At 46.3% G+C, this 20,702-nt stretch overlaps 1 protein-coding gene across 1 annotated transcript in view; it reads right to left on the bottom strand.

Annotated features, from left to right (window-relative positions):
* Positions 1 to 19,260, bottom strand: part of LOC147666204 (uncharacterized) — an 85,275-nt gene extending 66,015 nt beyond the window's left edge. The window contains exon 1 of the mRNA XM_086949214.1: positions 18,966 to 19,260. Within this exon, the coding sequence (XP_086805340.1) occupies positions 18,966 to 19,260 (295 nt within the window). The remainder of the gene's footprint in view (positions 1 to 18,965) is intronic.
* Between the last annotated feature and the right edge of the window lie 1,442 nt (positions 19,261 to 20,702).

The following is a 20,702-nucleotide window of genomic DNA, read 5'->3' as shown; positions in this document are numbered from 1 at the left end:
CCCCAACCCCTCCTCCCCAGGGGCAAGCTTGGGAAAAGTGGAACTCAGCCTCCCCAATCAGGGAAGCAGGCAGCAAGCCGCGGAGGGGATTAAAAAGGGGGAAAGTTGCCCCTTGAGCATTCAATTTGCTCCGACGGCAAGGGAAGAAGAAATCGTGGATCGAGCAGGACCGGAGCAGCAGGAGCAAGCGGCATTGCTGCGGCAGCGAAGAGCTATGCCCCCAAATCTGCCTTCGACCAAGATCCGGATTTCTTTACCAGGACCCCGGGTGCAGTGAGGCGTCATCCGGGAAGCAGCGGAAGCAGCGGAAGCAGCTTTGGGGCAGCAGTACTGACGGTGCCCAGGAGCAGCAGCAAACAAAGGAAGCGGCAGGTACTCGAAGTGCAAGAAGAAAATGTACCTGCTGCACCTGCTGAAGAGTTACCAGCTTTTGTCTGCAACAATGTTTCCTGCCTCGACTCCCTGTGTCAGGAGTGGTTTTCCTGCCCTCTGGCCTCCTTAATCAGCACCAGGGGACCCGGCCTGCTCGCCTCGCTTCCCACCTTTCCCGTTTTCCATGGGTGGCTGAGGGAGGACCGCATTGCGGGACAGCGGGTAGCAAATGCCTCAGAAACCGCAGGCGGGGTCTGCCGGCCAGAGCTTTCACCACGTGGCTATAAAGGGGCAGGACCCAGGCTGCAGCACTAACCAGGTCCCAGCGACTCTATTGGGTTAACCCTTTTCTTACATAACGCACTAGCCAAACAGGCATCTTAAAGGGACAGGCGCCCTCAAAACACCGCAGGACACAGGGCAGAAGAGGGCATTGGAGCTGTGGAGTATTGGAAGGATTTTTTCCATTGTTGATCTGGGCAATAAATTGCGAGGCATAAATCCGCTATGTTGAGATCCCTCAAAACATCGCAGGACACAGGGCAGAAGAGGACTTTGCCCTGGGGAATATTGGCAGAGTTTTTTCCATTGTTGATGTGGGCAATTAATTGCGAGGCATACATCCACCACGTTGGGAGCCGCCAAGACACCACAGGAGACAGGGAATAAGAGGTTTTGTGCTGTGTAATATTGAAATCGATTTCCATTGTTGAAGTGGGTGATACATTGCAAGGACTAAATCCACTAATTTGGGCTTTCAGCACAGCACTCACAGTTGGTGGGAAAATCACCACAAGCAAGCAGTTGGGCCAGAGCACTCAGGACTGTGGTGCCACATCCCCCAATCCACCATCACAGAAACATGCTACAGCCAGCAAGATCACAGCGGGATGGCCAAAAAGCGGGGGCAGCGACACAGCGTCCTGCTCGCTTCAGGGACATGGAAGGCGATGCAGAAACTACCCAGAAGGGACAGAAGAGGCAAACAGGGGAATGGCCCGGGGCTGGATGAGAATCTACAATCAATGCTGGACAGAGACAGGGCATTGATGGCTCTAAAAGGGAAATCATGGGTGTACCAATAGATCAAGGATGGAACCTATGGGAAAGGGAAGAAAAAGCAACAGGCATCCCCACCAGCACCACCCACCAAGAAACCCAGCATGAGAGGGCATGCAGCCCAAATGCTGGCACCCTGCAAAGAACCCCGAGACAAGCGCCAAGGACCTGAAAGCCAGGAAGATGGTGCAAGGTGGCCACATGGGTGAACGAGTCAAGAGCAGGAGGGCGGCATCCTCGAGCTGATGTCCAGCTCAGACGCCGAGGAGAGCAGCAAGGAGGGGTCTGTAGCCAGCACGGCGGCTTCTCAGGACTCCCGGACCAGCACGGACAAGGGTAAGCACCGCAAAAGAAGTGGTGGGGCGCATGGGCAGGCACAGTACAATAGCCTAGCGGAAAGGGGCCCAGGGCAAATAGTAAACCTGGGCACGCAACAGGGCGTGAGTAATTTGGCAATGCAAGGGCCCTGGCCCAATCAGCCCCCTTGGCAGCTGGGGCAAGTGAGAGACTAGCAGGGCTTCCAGGGGGAGGCTTGGGGTCCACCGGCTTGGATGCCATGGTGGCAGTGGGCAGGGGCAGGTTCCTCTTTTGGGGTGGGTTCACCATGGTCAGCAAGAAGGCAGGGAGGCAGCAAGGAGCCAGGGCGGGAGCCAGACATAAGGGGTGGTGTGAAAAGGGCAGCAGGCAAATGCAAACAGAACCCCCAACAGGCACAACAGAGTGAGGTGGAATCATCATAGGAGGCCGCACAAGGGAGGCCCGAACCCCTACGACCAACAAGGCTAGCGAAGTTGGGACATCCGTTAGGGCACAGACCCAAAAGGGAAGCCAGCCAGTACATACTTGCTCCCTTCCCCGAGCGATCCTCCCACAACCACAAAGCTTCTTGGCTTGGCCAATGTCATCCCACTAGCCGTGAAAGAAAGAATATGGAAGAATGCGTTGATAGACATCTCTCCCTGCTAGAGTTATGCCAGGCAGGCTTAGACCTGACAGCAAAGGACAAGAAAGACGATGATAGGAGGAAGAGGCACAAACCCAGGGTAGAGAGAACAACTGAGAATTGGCTAAAAGCATTCAGAACCCTAGCTTGTGTTTTTGTGGAGAAAAGACCCCAGTGCTCGGTGGCACTCATTCTGTACGAACAGAAGGTGCACAAGGCACAGTTGAAGTGTCAGGGGGAAGCATGGTTGAAATACGATGAAGGTTTCAGGGAAAAGATGCAAACTTGGCCAGTGGTTGAATGGGACTGGCAGGACATGGAGGGTTTCTCAACACACATGGTGGCTGCCAGGGAAGGTGTCAGCTCCAGGGACAGCAATGTTCACCCCTATGAGAGTAAGGGCAAATATGAAGGCCAAGGGTTCAAGGGCAAGAGCCAGGGAACCAACAAATCTGAGAAGCCATGCTGGAAATTTAACAAAGATGATTGTAAATTGGTGGCAGGATGCAGGTTCAAACACACATGCGGGTCTTGCGGGGGGAACCACCCCACAGTCCGCTGCAAGCAAGGCCAGGGAACAGGAGCAGGCAAAGAAAGACCAGGCACAACGAGCAGGCCCCCACAGTAGGGAGCCAGGGGCGAAGGGCAGAGGGTAGCTGCTACCTATCCCAATTAAAACCAGCAGGCTGGGTTACCTAGTAGGTCAGTATCCTAAGGCAACAGTCAGACAGAAGTTGGCAGAGTGTTTCACACAAGGTTTCATAATACCCTACAAAGGCTCCAAAGGGGCATGTGAGAGCTGGAACCTGAAATCAGTATGGGAGAACACAAGCATAGCACCAGAAAAGGTAGGCATGGAACTCCAGCTGTGGCGGGTGGCCAGCCCTTTCAACTCTTCCCCGCTGGAGAACTTGATGGTCTCCCCACTAGGGGTGGCACCCAAGAAGGAGAAAGGAAAATTCAGGCTGATACACCATCTGTCCCACCCGCAAGGGCAGTCCGCCAACGACTGGCTCGAGCAGGTGATTGCAAGTGGCCTATGCATCAGTAGACAATGCAATATACCTGAAACGGCAGGAAGGAAGGGGAGCCCTACTAGCCAAAACAGGCATTGAGTCATCTTTCCGACTCCTGCCAGTCCAGCCAGACAGCTACCATTTGCTAGGCTTCCAGCTAGATGGGAAATATTACTAGTACAAATGCTTGACAATGGTGTGCTCAATATCATGTGCATATTATGAGGCATTTAGCAGTGGGAAGTAGGGAGACGGGCCCGCAAAGGGGTCAGGTCCATTACTTAGACGATTTCCTTTTCGTCTGCAAGGTAAGCACAGGCGATTGCGCCCTCCTCCTGCAGAGCTTCACAGCATTGGCACAGGAACTAAGGATACCACTTGCACAAGACAAAACGGAGGGCCCAACCACAAAACTGTTCTTCGTTGGGATAGAACAAGACACAATTGCAGGGACATGCAGATTACCACCCAACAAGGTAGCGGAGTTCAAGGAGATCATGGGTAGGCTGAGGCTACAAAGGAAGGCCACTCTAGGTGAGGTGCAACAGGTGCTGGGAAAACTGAATTTTACCACAAGCGTGATCCCGGCAGGGCGGGCATTTGCAAGGAGGTTGGCGTGGCTGACCAGGGTCATGACGTAAAAACAACACAGGGTCCGCTTAACGCAAGGGGTAAAAGCAGATCCAGAGAAGTGGAAATCCTTCCTGTCCAATTTCAATGGTATCCTCATGTGGCTACAGAACAATTGGGATGCCTTCAAGGGGGTAGTTAGGGGAAAATGTATAGGGCTGGTTTCAAGCCTCAGTTCGTCCCTCATGATCCCATTTCGTGCCACAGAAGCGGTAAAGTACTATTTGGAGAACCCCGGTGTATTTTGTCCCCAGTTTAAGCCGACCGTTACAGGACTGTGATCAGATAAAGTAATGGGGAGAATCTTCGCCCCCTTGAGCGAGCCCTGCAGCTCTTGCGATATGAAAATGTAGTCCAGCCTGGGGAAAGTTTGGTGAGCATGAGAAAAGAACGTATAATCTTTGATAGAGGAGCCCCATATTGAGAAATGCTTGTTGCAAGGATGTGGGAAATCTGCCTCCCCCAGAACTATGTGGTTGGGAGCTATCTTCTGTCGGATGCCAAGTGAGATCAAAGTCCCCCATCAATATTATTTGCTCTTCTACCGAGTCACCCACCATATCTTTTAGCAAGTTTACAAAGGTCACTTGCCCAGTATTGGGCACATATGCCGAGACCAGCTTCACCCCTCACCCCCGCAGCTTCCCTTTCACCATCACCACCCTCCCATCTTTGTCCGTCCTGATGCCTTCTGTCTGGAATTTTGTGCTGTTGTGGGATAATAATGCGACCCCGTTGTGTTTGCTTTTGGGCGAGGACCCATAAATGAGGGAGTAGTTTTTTGCCTCAACCTCAACTCGTCCGATCTCTTAAGATGCGTCTCTTGGAGCGCCACCACATCAAATTGGTGGTCGTCCAGGTATTTTCATATTTTTTGATGTTTAATCGGCAAGTTCAGGCCTTTCACATTCTTTAACGTGACTGAGATCATCTTATGGAGTCACCCCCCCTGCAATATTGATACCAGCTTATCAGCATGAGCTCTATATGGATGCAGCAGGGGGCCTCGGTTTCGGGGGCCATCATAGGGACAGCATGGACGGCAGGGGCATGGCCAGAAGTCTGGAAACGAGCAGGGGCCACAGCAAAAATTTCACTGCCAGAGCTTTTCCCCGTGGTAGTGGCTTTACACATTTGGGCAGAGGAACTAGTAAACAGGCAGATAACACTGTTGTCTGACAATCACGCAGTAGTGCAGGCAATCATCACAGGGACGGCAAAATGCGCGTTTGTGGTCGGCCTGTTACAAAGGTTGGTCCAATGCCAACTGAGGGCGAATATAGTGCTTAGGGCACGACTTGTCCAAGGAATAGACAACTCACTTGCAGATGCAATTTATTGTTTTCAGTGGGCAAGATTCCAAGACCTCGTTCCAAATGCGGACCAAGGGATGACCCTGGTGCCGGAGGAAGTATGGGCATGGATAGAGCTGGTTTAGAGCTGGAAATTCATGGGCCCAAAAGACAATGCACCAATACCGTAAGTGCTGGCCGACATTTACTGCATCTACTGGGCTAACAAATGACCAGCTGGTGGGGCAGAGTGAGGTCCTGGGTTTCATAGATTGGGCTTTTAGAGCGGGGAGGACAGAATCTTGGCCCCAGACCCATTTGAGCGTGGTGGCTTACTACACAAAGATGGCGTTGGGCAGGACTCCACCAGGGGTTTCCACTGCATGATGGCATTGAAAGGGTGGGGCAGAAGACAAGTCAAGATGCAAGAAGGCCCGATAATTTCCAATTACTGCAGAAAATGATAGGGGCTCTTGGGGAGTTATGTGCATCAGAGAGTAAGGCCATACTTATCAGTGCAGCCTTCGTGCTAGCTTTCTTTGAGGTATACAGAGTGAGCAAGCTGCTGGCTCCAGCAGCAAGGGATGCAGAAATGGCATGCATACACCGAACTAACATTAGGTTCGGGGAGGGCCACATGGACATCCTGCTGCAGAGGTCAAAGACAGAACAAGCGGGCAAAAGGAGGTGGACTAGACTACATTGCATAGGGAGAAGTCATGCTGCCCGGTATGCCTGGTACGGAGATACATGGCAACCGTAGAAACCACAGAAGGGACGCAGTAATACTCCATCTGGGAGGCAATGACCTGGCCTCACTGGGTAGGAGGGCCCTGTTAATGACAATGCAGGTGGACTTAACTGCTTTGGCAAAACTGATGTGCCCCACTGAAATAATCTTCTCGGAGATAACAGTGCGGAAGTCCTATAGGGGGCGATAGACCTGGGGTGGTGGAGCGATCCAGACGCAAGCTAAACATTACGATGACAAAGATATGTAGGGCCAACGGCTACGGATTCGTAAGGCACAGCTTCATAAACCTTAGGTCGCCAGCTTACCACCTGGAGGATGGCGTACACCTAACAGGGGTAGGAATGGATATGTTCCTGTAAACATCGTGGGGGTGTTAGAGCAAATGGGTTGCTCATAAGCGATGGGAGAGCATAGGGAGCAAGGGGGAGCTCCCTCTGATCGGTGGGACCATAGCTAGCGTGGCGGAAGACAACCTAGAAGGATAGGAAAGGAAGGGAAATTGATAGAAGTAGGTGGAAGGCTCACGCAGTGTCCTTGGGACGCATCTCGGCAGGGACACTGAGGGAGCAAACAGGCTCTCGCAGTACCCTTGGGATGCATCACAGCAGGGGTACCAAAGGAGCGAGAGGTAGAACTCAGCCGCAGGCTGGATAGATGAGGTACTCACATGGTGTCTTTTGGAGGCCACACAGCAGGGACCCCAAAGAGCAGGGAGGGGCAAAGATGGCACTGGAAGCAAGCGGGACTGAACTTGCGGCCCGGGCTAGTCCAGAAGGACACCCACCAAGTCGGTAGCAAGTTGAAGGCAAACTCCTTGGCAACAGTGGCCGTGGTATTAGGGCCCTCCTCCAGAAGGTGATCTCTCTGAGAGCAGATAACAACCAAAAATGGACTGAATGAGCCATAATGGCAAATCGTTAAGCACGGCAATGGAAATGTTGACCATGAGAAACAAAAGTATAAAATGTTTACATGTTTTAATAAACTGTAACCTTTTTTGGCACCATGCAAGTTGTCCATGTTATGTTCAAAGGTCAAAGGGGCACAGCTGGAAAATGACTAAGGGAGGGGGAGGCAACTCGCAGTCTAGGAGGGGTTTGCAGAATCGATGTGTACAGTGCAAAAAATTATCTAATACTTTCCTACTGGCTCATGTATTGATCCACATCCTGCAACAATTGGATGAAAAGGTGGGCCTTGCTGATCTTTATGCATTTTGGGTAGCATGTATACATCCTTTGAAACCACTAGTACAAGGATGGGTATCATGCATTCAGGACACCATGGATTGTTTGAATAAACTAATTTATATACAAGGAATGATCGATGAGAACACCATTGATGTTATGGCACTGTACAAAGTGATTCAGCGAAGGGCTAGAGGCAGTTGAATGGATACTGCTTAACAGTAAGTTTGAAGCGTCTCTGAACATTTTTCTATTGGAACTATTACAGTTCAGTTTGTACCATAGTTACTTTTCTTGGAACGACCGGTTCTTCTTGCAAAGCACTGGAACATCAATGGGTTTTACGGGGGCACACACATAGGCAAATGTATTCATGTCCAAGTATAAGGACAACTAAATTCTACAAAATGATTCCTGGACAGACAATCTTCTCATATATCTTAGATATATTGACAACATTATATTGGTTTGGAAGGGCGCGAGGGAGCAATTGGAAGAATGCATTGGCACATTAAATCAACACAATCCTCGTATCATAATTACTCATCAGTTCAGTCAATCATCCATTAACTACTTAGAGATTTGCATTGAACTACAAGTTTGCTTACACACAAAATTGTATAAAAAAACGACTGATTTGAATAACGCACTCCATTTTCAAAGATTTCATCCTCCTTCCTTAAAACATCACATACCACTATCACAATTCATCAGAACTAAGAGGATTACCTCAGATGGGGACACATCGCAGCATTGAGGAAATCTCACAACAATATCAACAACGAGGTTATCAGCTGGAAGTGTTAGCGACGGCAAAGCAGAAGGTTCAACCTATGCAATGTGATCAATTGCTCAGAAAACTTATGAAACCCAAAGAGCAAAGAGAAGTTTTTGTTATTAAATTCTCAATAGCAACACCCTCAATAAAATGCAGTATACTTAACAGATGGGGGATCATTCACCAAGAAACGGATTTCAAAGAAGTGTTTACTTCTAAACCCATGTTCTCACATTCAAGATCTAAAAATCTAAGGGAACTCCTGAAAAAAAGTCACTCCAACAGAGTGGTGTCTCGGAGTTTGGTGATGCGCAGATGTTTTAACTGCGGTCACTGTGGCAACGTGATCGTGGGGAACACATTCAAGCACGCACATACTGGTAAAGCTATCAAGTTGAGACACACATCAGACTGTAATTTTGCAATGGTGATTCACGCCAATAAATGTCCATGTGGGTTAGTGTACGTTGGCAGACCATAGAGAAAGATAAAAGTCAGACTCAACGAACATAAAAGCATGATTAGAACAGCAAACACTAAATCTTGTCTAGCTGAGCACTGTGTAGATAAGAAACACACTATACCACAAGTCAGGTTTACAATTTTAAAAAAGATCACAGCAGCACCACATATAAACATTAATCAGCAATTGGTGCAAAGACAAACATACTGGATACGATATCTTAATACCTTAATACCATCAGGTTTGAATGACATACTCGAAATGGCATGTTTTCTGTAAAATATGACAAGGAATCATATATTCATGTGGAATGCGCAATCCAAGAGCACTGTCTCATGCACCTTGTAGTTTTGGATTACTTGAGGAAATGTTAGACAGTAATTCATGCTGTTGCACAGAAGACAAGTAGCTGGCTCACTATTTGAATTTACCATTGTTGTTACTCTTCTTTTTTGCCAAGTCATTTCTGGCACCTTAATGAAGCAGTGGTCCATTTACTATTTTCAACACCCGGCAAATCATGGGTTATTGGTATTATTTTCTAGATATTGTAGTGGAGGAAAGCACTACAACACATTTGGGCACTATTTTCATGTTTTAGGTATTTGGGATTAGTGGAAGAGTAGATCTAGTGACCACCGGTACTTTGACACGTGATAATAAAGAAGGTACATTATTATAGGCATTGTTACTCCATTTCATATGTAACAGAATGGGCATATAGTTCACTATAGTTTTGTAATTAGTATGAGGAGTTTTTTTTACTGTAGTCTGTTAACGCAGTCACGTGATCGGTAAGTCTGTTTTCCCTTTTCATGTTAGGACGTCATTCACACGTATTACGCGGATCGCACGTATAATGGGTGTTGCATCTTTATTTATTTATTTATAGAGCGCATCAATCATCCCAAGGGATAACATGGCGCTGAGTAGCGAAAGGTCGTAGCTGGGCTGCTGGTGTGGAGGAGCATCAGGAAGGAATGTGAATGTTGGTGCACGAGATAAAGCAGCACGGCCAGTTGGTGGCGTTTTTAAGTAAGTTAGATGATTCGGCTTACAAGGTCAGAGCGGGTGTAAGCACAGGAGAAAGAGAGATTGAACGTGGGTCATTCACTTATGGGATTTGTTTTCTTTTATACAGCCTTGGACTGACGCAATTTCTTGCACAGCACGATTGACTTCACATGTCCAAACTACTATTTCAGTAAGTGACTTTGTGAGTGTGACCTGTACGGTATAGAAGCAGAACGTTGGTTACAAATCTCATAATGGTAACACATATATTTTGTATTTGCAGTAATTTTTCCCTCATTTATGGTCCGTGTTGACCAAGGACCGGGTAGGTGAGAGCACATTGGTTCTTGACGAATTGGTTATTTTTACTAATTAAGGGTGTTGTGTTTATGGTGCATTTTACTTGGTATACTTTTTTTAGACACATAAGAAATTGGTCACAATGGGTTTGGTGTACTGGTAGAAGGTTACGCACAAGTTGTTAGGTATTCATACACTTAAGGGCAGCACTGCCTTGTGAACAACAGCCTGAAGACATTAGGTGTTTTAGAATAAAGGTCTTTGACATTAAAAGCCCTAAGATTTAACTTTCCAATTGTAATACATTTTGATTTAGAATTTTGTATTATTTGCATTTGTAGTGTTCCCCTGATGAAGGGATTCCAGTAATGCGTTGGGAACAACGGCACAAAACATGATTTTTAGAACATGATGTAAAAATGAATTGTAAAATAAATGCTACATCAACTAAACATTGATTGAAAAAGAAACATTGTTAATTTTGTTATGCAGGAGCAATGTTTACTTAGTGGTTAATTTGCTATTTAAACACTGGTGTTATTCATGTATAAATGATGCTGAAAATATTATAAACAGTTGTATAATTTTGTTCTAATAAGAGAACGCGGCAGCACGTTTGTTAGTGGCTCTTCCTAAGTCCTGTTCGGTGGCGCATGTGCTCCCCAAGCTTCATTGGCTGCCCATCGAATAGCGTATTCAGTTTAAGGTGCTTTGCATTTCTTATAAAATCCTGTAGCACTAAGCCCCTGCTGGGTTAACCTGTTTACTGATGCCCTATATGCCCAAACACGCATTGCGATCTGGGCTTGTCTGCATCCCTCGAGTCTGGAGAGCGAGGGCCGGGGGCCGTTCGTTTGGCCTCTTAGCGGCTAAACTTTGGAACTCCCTTCCTGCACATATGAGAGGTATCCCAAATCTTTTGATGTTTCGTAAGTCCATAAAAACTTGGTTGTTCCCATTATCTGATGTTTAGGCGCCTGCAGGACTCCCTGTTTCCTCTTTGGTTTCTGGTTTGAGCTGGAACGCCTCGTTGCTGAGGCAGCCATTCACACTACAAATCCCAAATCAAATCAAATCATTCATCAACACCGTAAGGGCTTGAGTAGTGCACCTTACCATATGTGGCAGGATCTGTACACATCGACCTTTGATTATATAACCTGACAGGAGCAGGTCAGGAGAACAAGGTAGCACACATTGACAAAAACAGTTTAATCTGTTTACCATACTATATTTTTTCATCAAACAGGTGTGCAGGTTATATCTATTCTTTATCTATTCTTTCAATATGGTTGTTGGGCCAGTTTGGACACCCAAGAAAAGTGTCTCAACTTATATTTATTCATTGAAATGTACACTTCAGCTAAATGTTGTCCCGTCTAGCTAGCCTTTATGAATCAGGGCTGTGCTTTTGATAGAATGGTCAGATGCAAACTATGGAAAGTGTTACAATCAATGGGGCTCGACACTGGAATGGTGTCTTTCTTACGTACTCTCCACCTCAATGCCTCAATTGGATTTGGGGCAAATGGTGAATGTGTTGAGAGCTTCAGCCAGGGTTGAGGTGTCCTGCAGGGATGCTTTCGGGCATCAATGCATTTCTTTTGTATATTCATGAATTATTTCCACCATAGTTGGTCAGGGAAAGGACCATAAATAGGCAGAGCATTCCCATCCTTTTTATGTAGATAATGCTATTTTAATTTCAATAACACCGAATGGGGAAACCCTATTGCAGGAACTCATGAATTTCCATACCTCTGGGTCACATTTGACTCTATGGGGACCTTGGCCCCCTGCTTTAAACAGACAAGACGTATGTTTTTCTCTGCTGACCGAATGCAGCAGCTAAACTCATCTGTGAACCTGTACTACGAGTCAGAAACCCATTTACATATGATCATCAATAACCCACACAATACTATTTATGTTCGACTAAATGTAATTTAATTGGTTATCTTTTCAGCCTGGCCTCCAAAATTGCAAATAAGACCCCCTTGTTGAGATTTAGAAAAGGAAGTACATACCCTTTCTAACTTGTGGTTCTTGTCTGAGGAGGTATAAAGCAGCGCAATATCTGCAGGATGAGGAAAATAGGCTATGCAGTTGTATCCTCAGTGTTTTACCAGGGTCACTGACGTATACTGTCCATGAGAAACTTGGATTAGCTGCTGCGCCAGATCATGGGCTAGCTCCTATTTCCACTGGGCCAGTTCAATCCAAAATTAATTCTGGGTCACCCTTGCGATGAGCACTCGCTGCAAATACTGGCCCACTTATTTTGTAAGATTTATCGCAACAACACCAGAAGGTTTTTAATTTCGCTTCTTAAAGGCATTTCTGTCTCCAGATATATCTCAACACTTTTATTTTTGCAGGTGCTTCCCACATTGGAGGTATGTGTGGGTGTGGTTGCTTTTCTTAAACATGCTCTACGGTGTAGGCAACCACTATTGCTTTAGCTGTCCTGAATACCTCTGTTAATTTTGTTGACTGTCTTGTAGTTTTTCCTGACATCAACTTGTTGAGTGAGCCCCCTGTCTGCACATAGTATTTAATATTCTGTTTATGTGCTGTATTTAGTCACACATGTTCACTGTTATGCTATTTTTGTTGCAGCTACATGGGGATTTGGCACCAAGATGGAATGCTCTTCCCTTGGGCTGTGTGGATAATGTTATTAACCTTGCACTTTTGCGGACGATACATATTTTTTATGGATTGTGTCTTTATTAAAGTTGTTACGTAATACTTCTTAGTGGACATAAAATGGACTTTTGGTCTTTGTTCTAAAATGGAAGTTGCCTAAGTATGCCATGCCCATTGCAAACTAATGGGGTAACCTGATTGACGCCACAGGACCTGGGTACAATGTAATGTTAAAAAAGTTTGGTCCTTGACTAGCTTACGAAGAACAAGCAATGAGGAAAATCTTTTTAATATGGGTTTGCCAGAATGGTCAACCACTGGTAATCAATACTGTTCAGCTGTAAATGCACACCCTGAAAGGCAAATCCTCAAAATACACAATACATTTTTTAAAAAGTTTTATAGAGCATGAAGCAGACCCGTGAGGGTATCAGAGCGCTTTACAGGATAGACGGGTGGTATACAAAAGACTTAGGAGGGGAGGATAACATTGAGATAAAAATAGGTAGATACATTATACGGAACAACAAGTAGTCTCAAATCCCAGATCCATTTGGGATGAAAACAGGTAGGTACTTTATACAGGAAAACAAGCATTCTCAACTCCCGGATGGGATGCCCAAAAGTGCCGGGAAGGTATCATCCAGAAAGCCATGGATAATGCCGTACTGGTGAGTGGAGCAAGAACGCTGAGGTGATTGTAATGTGATTGTTAGACGAGGAATATGCCCATTAGGAAAGTTTTGTTCTCCTTTTTAAAGAGTGTCAAAGACGGAAAGTTTTCTGATGGCGGGTGGGAGAGAGTTCCATATTATTGGAGCGGCCCCAGAGAAGGCCCGATTGTAATTTTTTGTTTCTGAAGCGAGCTGGTTGGAGGTCTCTGGCAGACCAGGAGTTTCTGGTTCCTCCGGATATCACAAGTTTCTGGGCAAGAAATGCAGGGGAATTGGAGTATAGAGCCTTATGAGTGATGCAGGCCAGCTTAAGATGGTTTCTGGCCTCGAGAGGAAGCCAGTTCAGAGCTTTAAGGTAGGGAGAGATGTGGTTGAATTTCTTTGAACCGGTCAGGAGTCTGGCAGCGGCGTTGAGGCAGGCTTTCAATGGGAGAAGAGAGTTCTTGGGTAGACCTGCGAGAGTAGAGCATCCATATTCTGGTCTGGAGATGACAAGTGCCTGGATTGCCGCCTTTAGGTCGGGAGTGTCAAGGAATGGTTTCAGGTTTCTTAGGTATCTCAGGTGAATTCTGGCAGTTTTGGCCATCGAGTTGATATGGCTATGCATGTTCAAACTGCCATCTAGGGTTATTCCATGGGATTTAGCAGAGTGCTAAATGATGTGAGGATAGTTTAACACTGTGATAGCCTTGATCCATTCCTGGATGTCTGGATTGGTTTTGGGTGAGGAGATTAGAAGAAACTCATTTTTTTGCATTAATTTTGAGCTGGTTAGAGGTGAGCCAGGCAACAGTCAGCTCAAGGCCTGGTTCAGGGAGAGAATGTCCTCAGGAGAAGAGATTTTATTGTAGATCTGTGTGTCTTTGGCATACATGTGGTAGGGGATATTGGTGGTATGTAGCAGCTCAGTGAGCGGTTCAAGGTAAAGACTGAAGACGGTAGGGGACAGGGTTGATCCATGGCGGACTCCAACCCTGATCAGAGAGGGAGCGGATAGGTTACTGTTGATTAGGACTCTCTGAGCGATTCTGGAGGAAGGACCTAAACCATTCAAGAACGGTGCCATCCAAACCCATCCTGAGTTTGAGGCATTCAAGGAGTGTTTCGTGGTTTACTGTATCGAAAGCCGAGAATAGGTCTAGGAGGATTAGGAGACAGGTTTTGCCTTGGCCAAGGGCTTGGAAGGCATCAGCCACGATGTGGAGGAGGGTGGTTTCAGTGCTGTGTCCAGGTCTGAACCCGGATTAGAAGTCGTGTAGTAGATGAAAGTGGATGATGTATAGGCTCAGCTGCTGTTACACACATTTCTCCAGAACTTTGGCTAGGAGTGGGATGTTAGATATAGTTCTATAGTTGTCAGTGGAAGCAGGATCAGGCAAAGGTTTTTTTAGGATGGGGACAACTTGGCCGGCTTTGAGAGAGTAAGGTATTGAACCCTGTAGGAGGGAAGTGTTGATTATTGCAGTCCAAGAAGGGATGACAGCCTGAGAGGCGGAGGCCAGGCAGTTCGAGGGGAGAGGATCATTGAAGTGATTGTTAGGGATTAAGGAGGATAGAATTTTCGAGACAGAGTGTTTGTCATAGACTTTAAAGTTGGACCAGTGCCCTTGGATTTTTGGGTGAGGACAGAACAGGGGAACCCTACTCACTGAGGAACCAGGGTAAGTAGTTATTAAGGAAAAACAGTGGTTCCTGTGGAATAATACAATCAATATTTGTAATAATAGGCACAAGTTTTAAACAGGGGAACAAAAGGAAAGGGATATATACAATGTTACAGATTAATTGAAAAACATTTGTTGTGCATACTGTCCCAAGTGAACAAAGGAACCTAAAGCATAAGTGAAAGTGTGATAATTATATACAAAGCTTCCACAATTTTGTACAAGCTGATCATTATCAATTATATTCAGTGTATACAGCAGCTATATACAGTGATACGCGCTGGGTAATGGTTTGCTTCCTCTGTGTGTTGACGATGTTTTGACCCTTTAATCAGTTATGGGTCTCTTCACGACTGACTGAGGGCACTTACCATAATGTGAGTGGGGAAAGGCTGGCAGTTGATGGATGAAACAGCCTTGACGGCTGGTAAATGACTCACTACAGCCGAAGTGGTCTGGTGATTCCGTAAGAACTGTAATTGGACGATGTGGGGAGCAAAGATGCGTTATGATCTCCACAGTGTCGGTCCACTGAGATTTAGTCCTGGGGCGATCTAAAAGGGCGAAATATCAGATGACAATTCGTGCTGTGCAGGTTTAGATGCACATCGGGAAAGGGTAGCGGTATGGCCATTCCTTACCAGGATCATCGAATCCTCCCAACTGGCGTGATGGTGCTACGAGAGGGCGTCCACAAAGCTGCGTGAGTCACCTTTGTATGTAGGTCCGATGACAGGGATTCGCAGGAACACTAACGTTATATACAATGTTTTGATGAACGGCATGCATCACTTGTGATTGCCGTTAAGGCGTTTCATCCGGTTATCGGTGAACGCAAAGAAAGTGAGGAAAGACCTCTGTTTATGATTAGTGTGTAGAAGAAGGAAAAGAAATGCGTGGCACAAAGTGGGATAGAAGCGCAAATGATGTGAGCAGATATTTACATGATGTTTGGAGCGCATGGAATTCTCGAGTGCATATTTACATGGTATTCAGAGCACCTGGGACTCTTGAGTGCAATAACAGAATTATGATAGATAATGTTTACAGGCTTCGGCAACAAGTATATAATGTCTTATCCCCTGGGGGGCTGTAATCAGGTTTACCATAGTGTCATTATATCACAGCAGTTGGTGCGTATTAATATGGACAGTATGATTGGAAAACTACAATTTTTTACATCATGAAGAAACAGACGTGTTGGATAACGGGGCGTGGCTAGAGGGGCATCTAACTGCGAACTATGTCGCATACCAGATCAATGTGTTTATACACAATGCATTATAACAAAGTAAATGTAAAGTATTTTAAACACAATCTATATATACATTCAACACCAATGTATTAACAATCAATCCAGAATGTTTAGTACACGAGTACTGTTTTGACCATCAAGGAACAATTAATGGAGTTACTATAGTGTTTCAGTGAAGTGTGGTGACATAACTCGCCATTCTTCAGCAGAATTGATCCCAACTTCTATTGAAGTTAACCCTATCTATCCAGTGGCACTGAGGAATACCTCAGGTCAGAGGATGGGGATGGAAATATACCTCATGTCAGAGGATGGGGATGGGAATATACCTCATGTCAGAGGATGGGGATAGGAATATACCTCATGTCAGAATATAGGGAAGGGAATATACCTCAGGTCAGGGGATGGGGATAGGAATATACCTCATGTCAGAGGATGGGGATAGGAATATACCTCATGTCAGAGGATGGGGATAGGAATATACCTCATGTCAGAATATAGGGAAGGGAATATACCTCAGGTCAGGGGATGGGCACAATCATTAATTTTATTATTAATGCATATTGTATTTCAATTTTGGTTAGGAATGATGTTTATTTTAAAATGAGAAAATATTTTTAATGTAATTATATAAATTTACATATAGCATACATGTATAATATTATTTCACATTACTATTTAACATTAAAATAGTTATGAAGGCTTTTTTACTTTTCTCTATAGCATGAAGAAATTTCTGTCACCGGGGGTGAGATCTCTCTATGGTAAAGTATTGGGAGCTTCTTCATATATTTTACCATGTTGAGATATTCACCCTGACTGTTGAATGTCTATATGGTGAAGAATATGGAAGAGTAAAAAAGTTTTATCAACTTGGAAAACGTTTGTAAAACATGTTTTTAAGTTAAATATAAATGCAAATTCATTTTATTTATTTACCTAAAATGTTAAACTGAGAAAAAATGTTTCAGCTCTATTACCTAAATTTTGAATAAGAAATGAAATGCTTTAAAATGTACAAAATAGTATTTAAAATAGTTGCCCCTAGTTTATATTAAAAAATAAAATCCCTCCTACGTAAAAGGATATATTTATATGTTATGAATATTAAAAGTGATCTATAGAATTATTTAAAAGTAATTTCATCTATACCACTATTATAAAGAGAGAACAGAAACCTTTTGGCAAGGTAAACTCGGGAACCACAGCGCCAATCCACACACCCAATACATTGTTGGAATCCTCAGGGTGTGTAGATGGACATAGGCGACATAAAATAAAAATAAAACGTAAATTAAAAAATTTAAATTTAAAAACAAAGTAGTCCCCTAAAACTAGCGCCGGCGGGACGTAGCGCTGACCGCGACCTAGACGTGCGTGATGACGACAGGCGGGGAGGAGCGGTGACGAGCGGCGAGGAGTGGCGGTGAAGTCCGGAGCGCGGGGCGAGCGGCGGCTCAGGTAAGGCAAAGGCGAGGCGGGAGGCAGGCGGGAAGCGGGAGGCGGTCTGGGCAATGTCGGGGCGGGTGGGGGCCCGGGCAGGAGTGCACAGAAGCCTAAAAGAGGAGTGGCAGTGAAGTCCGGAGCGCAGGGAGGAGCGGAGGCTCAGGTAAGGCAAAGGCGAGGCGGGAGGCGGGAGGGAGGCAGGCGGGAGGCGGTCTGGGCAATGTCGGGGCAGGCGGGGGCCCGGGCGGGAGTGCACAGAAGCCTAAAATGCTGCCCCCAGCCCCCTTCTGCCCCGGGCAACGCCGGGACGGGCTGCTAGTTATATATAATACAGTGTATTTTTTATTCAATAGTGAATGCACAAATAGGATATTGAAATATTTGTTAATTAAATTAAAAATATGCACTATTATTGACATTAAATTATGTTTATATACATTTTTACTATTTGTATGAATTCATTTATTATTATCTCCTATGGTGCTGAACAAAGTGCAGTTGGTCTTTAGGTGCTGTTGGTCTCGCATGCCGGGGAAAGTCCACTAAAGTGTATATTTGAAGCATTCTCAAACTTTGATTAAATCTTTTCTCTCTGTAGAAATAGTATACAAGTATTCTCTAAAGACTTGGCGGTTATGTAAGGGAATAGGTTTTACCAATGGGAAGTATTTTACTGTCTGGAAAAAGAAAAAGAAAAGAAAAACATTGTTTTTGAAACTTGCTGTCATTTCTCCTGTGTGTGTCTTTACAGTTGGTGCTAATCGCGATTGGGGGTCAGAGAGCATTTGAAACATGTCACATGACCTCCCCAGGAGTGTGCATCGAAAAAACCTCAGATGTTTCTGAAGTGTCAAAAAAGTGTGAAAAGTACTTTTTGGTGGAGGCGTGAGGCTCTGTGTGCACTTTTAGAATTCTGGCTGTGATTCGCGTCCTGAGTGTGAAAGTGGAGACACCCCGCCAGGGCTCGAGTCGGGGTACCACACGGGTGGATGGCGTCCCCCACTTATTTTACCGGGTGGACGCCGTCCCCCCTGCCAAACCTCTGAACTTCACTCTTTGGCCTGTCCGGGACGAGATCGGAGCTCACTCAGCATGCTGCTTACGCGCTGGCTTCTCAGATTCAAGCGCATCTAAGGGGTGAGTGAGGGGAGGCAATGAGCCTGATGGTTCAAGCCACCTTTCGTGACGTCACTTCCTGCCGTGACGTCACTTCCGGTGACATCGTCCCCCCACTTCTTTTTCACTGCATCTCCCCACTTCTTTTTTTAGGACTTGTGCCCTGCACCCCGCCCACTGGTCCCAACGCGGGGATGGTGAGAGATTGTCGGTGGACGGTGGGGATGAGCAGCCCTCCCCCCACCGCCCCCACTCCCCCCCCAGGCCACGTCAGACATGGAGGTCCACCCTGCCTGCCCTGCCCCCGGGGGGAGGAGGAAGGAAGAAATGACCCCGTCCAGTGTGGCACTCACCGTACACTCGCAGCTCCCTGGTGCCTGTTATTGTTTCAGTAGTTAGTGTCACAAACACCGTGTAGTTTCCGGTGTCACTCGTCCGCAGGTCCCGGATGTGCAGGGTCCCGTTGAGGTTCATGCTCTCCCGGCCCGTGGACTGGGGGCCAGTGGTCTGTTCGGAAGTCGACACCACGTGACTGATGATCAGTTGTGACTGATTCGTCCCTGTCCCTCTGTACCAAGAGAAGACCAGTAAATCCGTAGAGACCGGGGCAGTGAGGGTGACCGTCTGTCCCTCCGCAGCAGTGTACATCGACGGCCCGAGCCACTGCCAATGCCGCCACCTCAGCCCCGCCGTCCGCTGGGTCCAGACCACGAGCCAGGCTGGAAGGAGGGAGAGAAGAGAGAGAGATGCACGTGCTGCAGAGTGAGGTCAAATATTAGTAATTGTTGCATTACTCAGAAGTCGACCCAACCCTGTCCCCTCCATCCAAGGCAGCCACATCACATGTACTAACACCAGCCCTCGCTTCTAGTTATTTACAAGAAGGGAAGAGTCCTCAGCTCTCCTCCTCCTTCTTCTGCTGCTGCAGACTCCTGGTCACTGAACCTCTGTCCTGACTGGCAGTCTGCATCTGACTCAACCACCTCAATTAGGGGTCTGACACTCATCTTAAGTAAGGCCTGGCCAATCACAGACGCTCTCCAGTGCCTTCCTGAAGTTCATAGGTTACCTGAAGAGTTCAGCACACCCTCACTGGTGATAAGCCGCAGTGAAGAAATACTGATTGAATGATTGACTGAACATACGGGACAATGACCCTAAAATCGAACTGTGAGCTGAAAGTCCCCGAGACACACATGTCCAGAGCAGCACACCCTCTTTCCATTCTTACTCCTCTTTTTTTTGGTCTCCATGGCTATCTCCCCCCGACTCTTTCAATCTCTCTCTTTCCTCTATACTTGTCTCTCTTTCTCTTTTCCTGTATCTGTCTACTCTCACTCTTCCTTCTTTCTCTGTTTGTCTCTCCCTCTGTGCTGTGCACTCTGTTGTACTATCTATCTCTCTCTGTCTCTCCCTCTCACCTTCTCTCTCTGTGTGTGTCTCTCTCTCCCAGTCTTGTGCCTCTCTCTGTTTCTCTCCCTGTCTATCTTGCTCGCTCTTTCTCCTCTGTGTGTCTCTCCCTCTGTCTTGTGCTCTCTCTCTGTCTCTCTCTGTTGCTCAATCTCTCACCCTGTCTCCCTTTCTCTCCCTGTCTCTCTCTCAGTCTTGTGCCCCTCTCTGTCTCCTGCTCTCTCTCTCTCTATGACTCCCTCTTTCTACCGCCCAATCTTATGCCCTCTCTCTGTCTCCCTCTCACTTGCTCTCTCTCTCTCTTCCAGTCTTGTGCCTCTCTCACTTTCGCTCTCTCTCTCCCAATCTTTTACCTCTCTGCCTCCCTCTCTCTTTCTCTCCGTCTCTCCCCCCACAAGTCTTGTGCCCTCTTGCTGTCTCTAGCTGTCTCACAATCTGTCTGTATCTCTGTAACTCTATCTCTTTCTCCTCTCTCTCCAAATCTTGTTCCTCTCTGTCTGTCTCTCTCTCTCCCAATCTTGTATATCTCTCTGTCACTCTCTGTCTTTCTAAGGTAAATTATTATGGGGTAACCCAGTATCCCTCAGAACCTGGGTAATACAGTTTAGTGTATACAATGGTTCTGTCGGGCATGCAACCTGACTGCTTCAAAGTGTAAATGAATCATTCCAAATTTAAAT

This window comes from Lissotriton vulgaris, unplaced genomic scaffold (genome assembly GCF_964263255.1).
Source record: "Lissotriton vulgaris unplaced genomic scaffold, aLisVul1.2 SCAFFOLD_3479, whole genome shotgun sequence".
Lineage (NCBI taxonomy): Eukaryota > Metazoa > Chordata > Amphibia > Caudata > Salamandridae > Lissotriton > Lissotriton vulgaris.
Note: the sequence above shows the minus strand (reverse complement) of the source record. Positions and strands in the feature narration are given on the sequence as shown.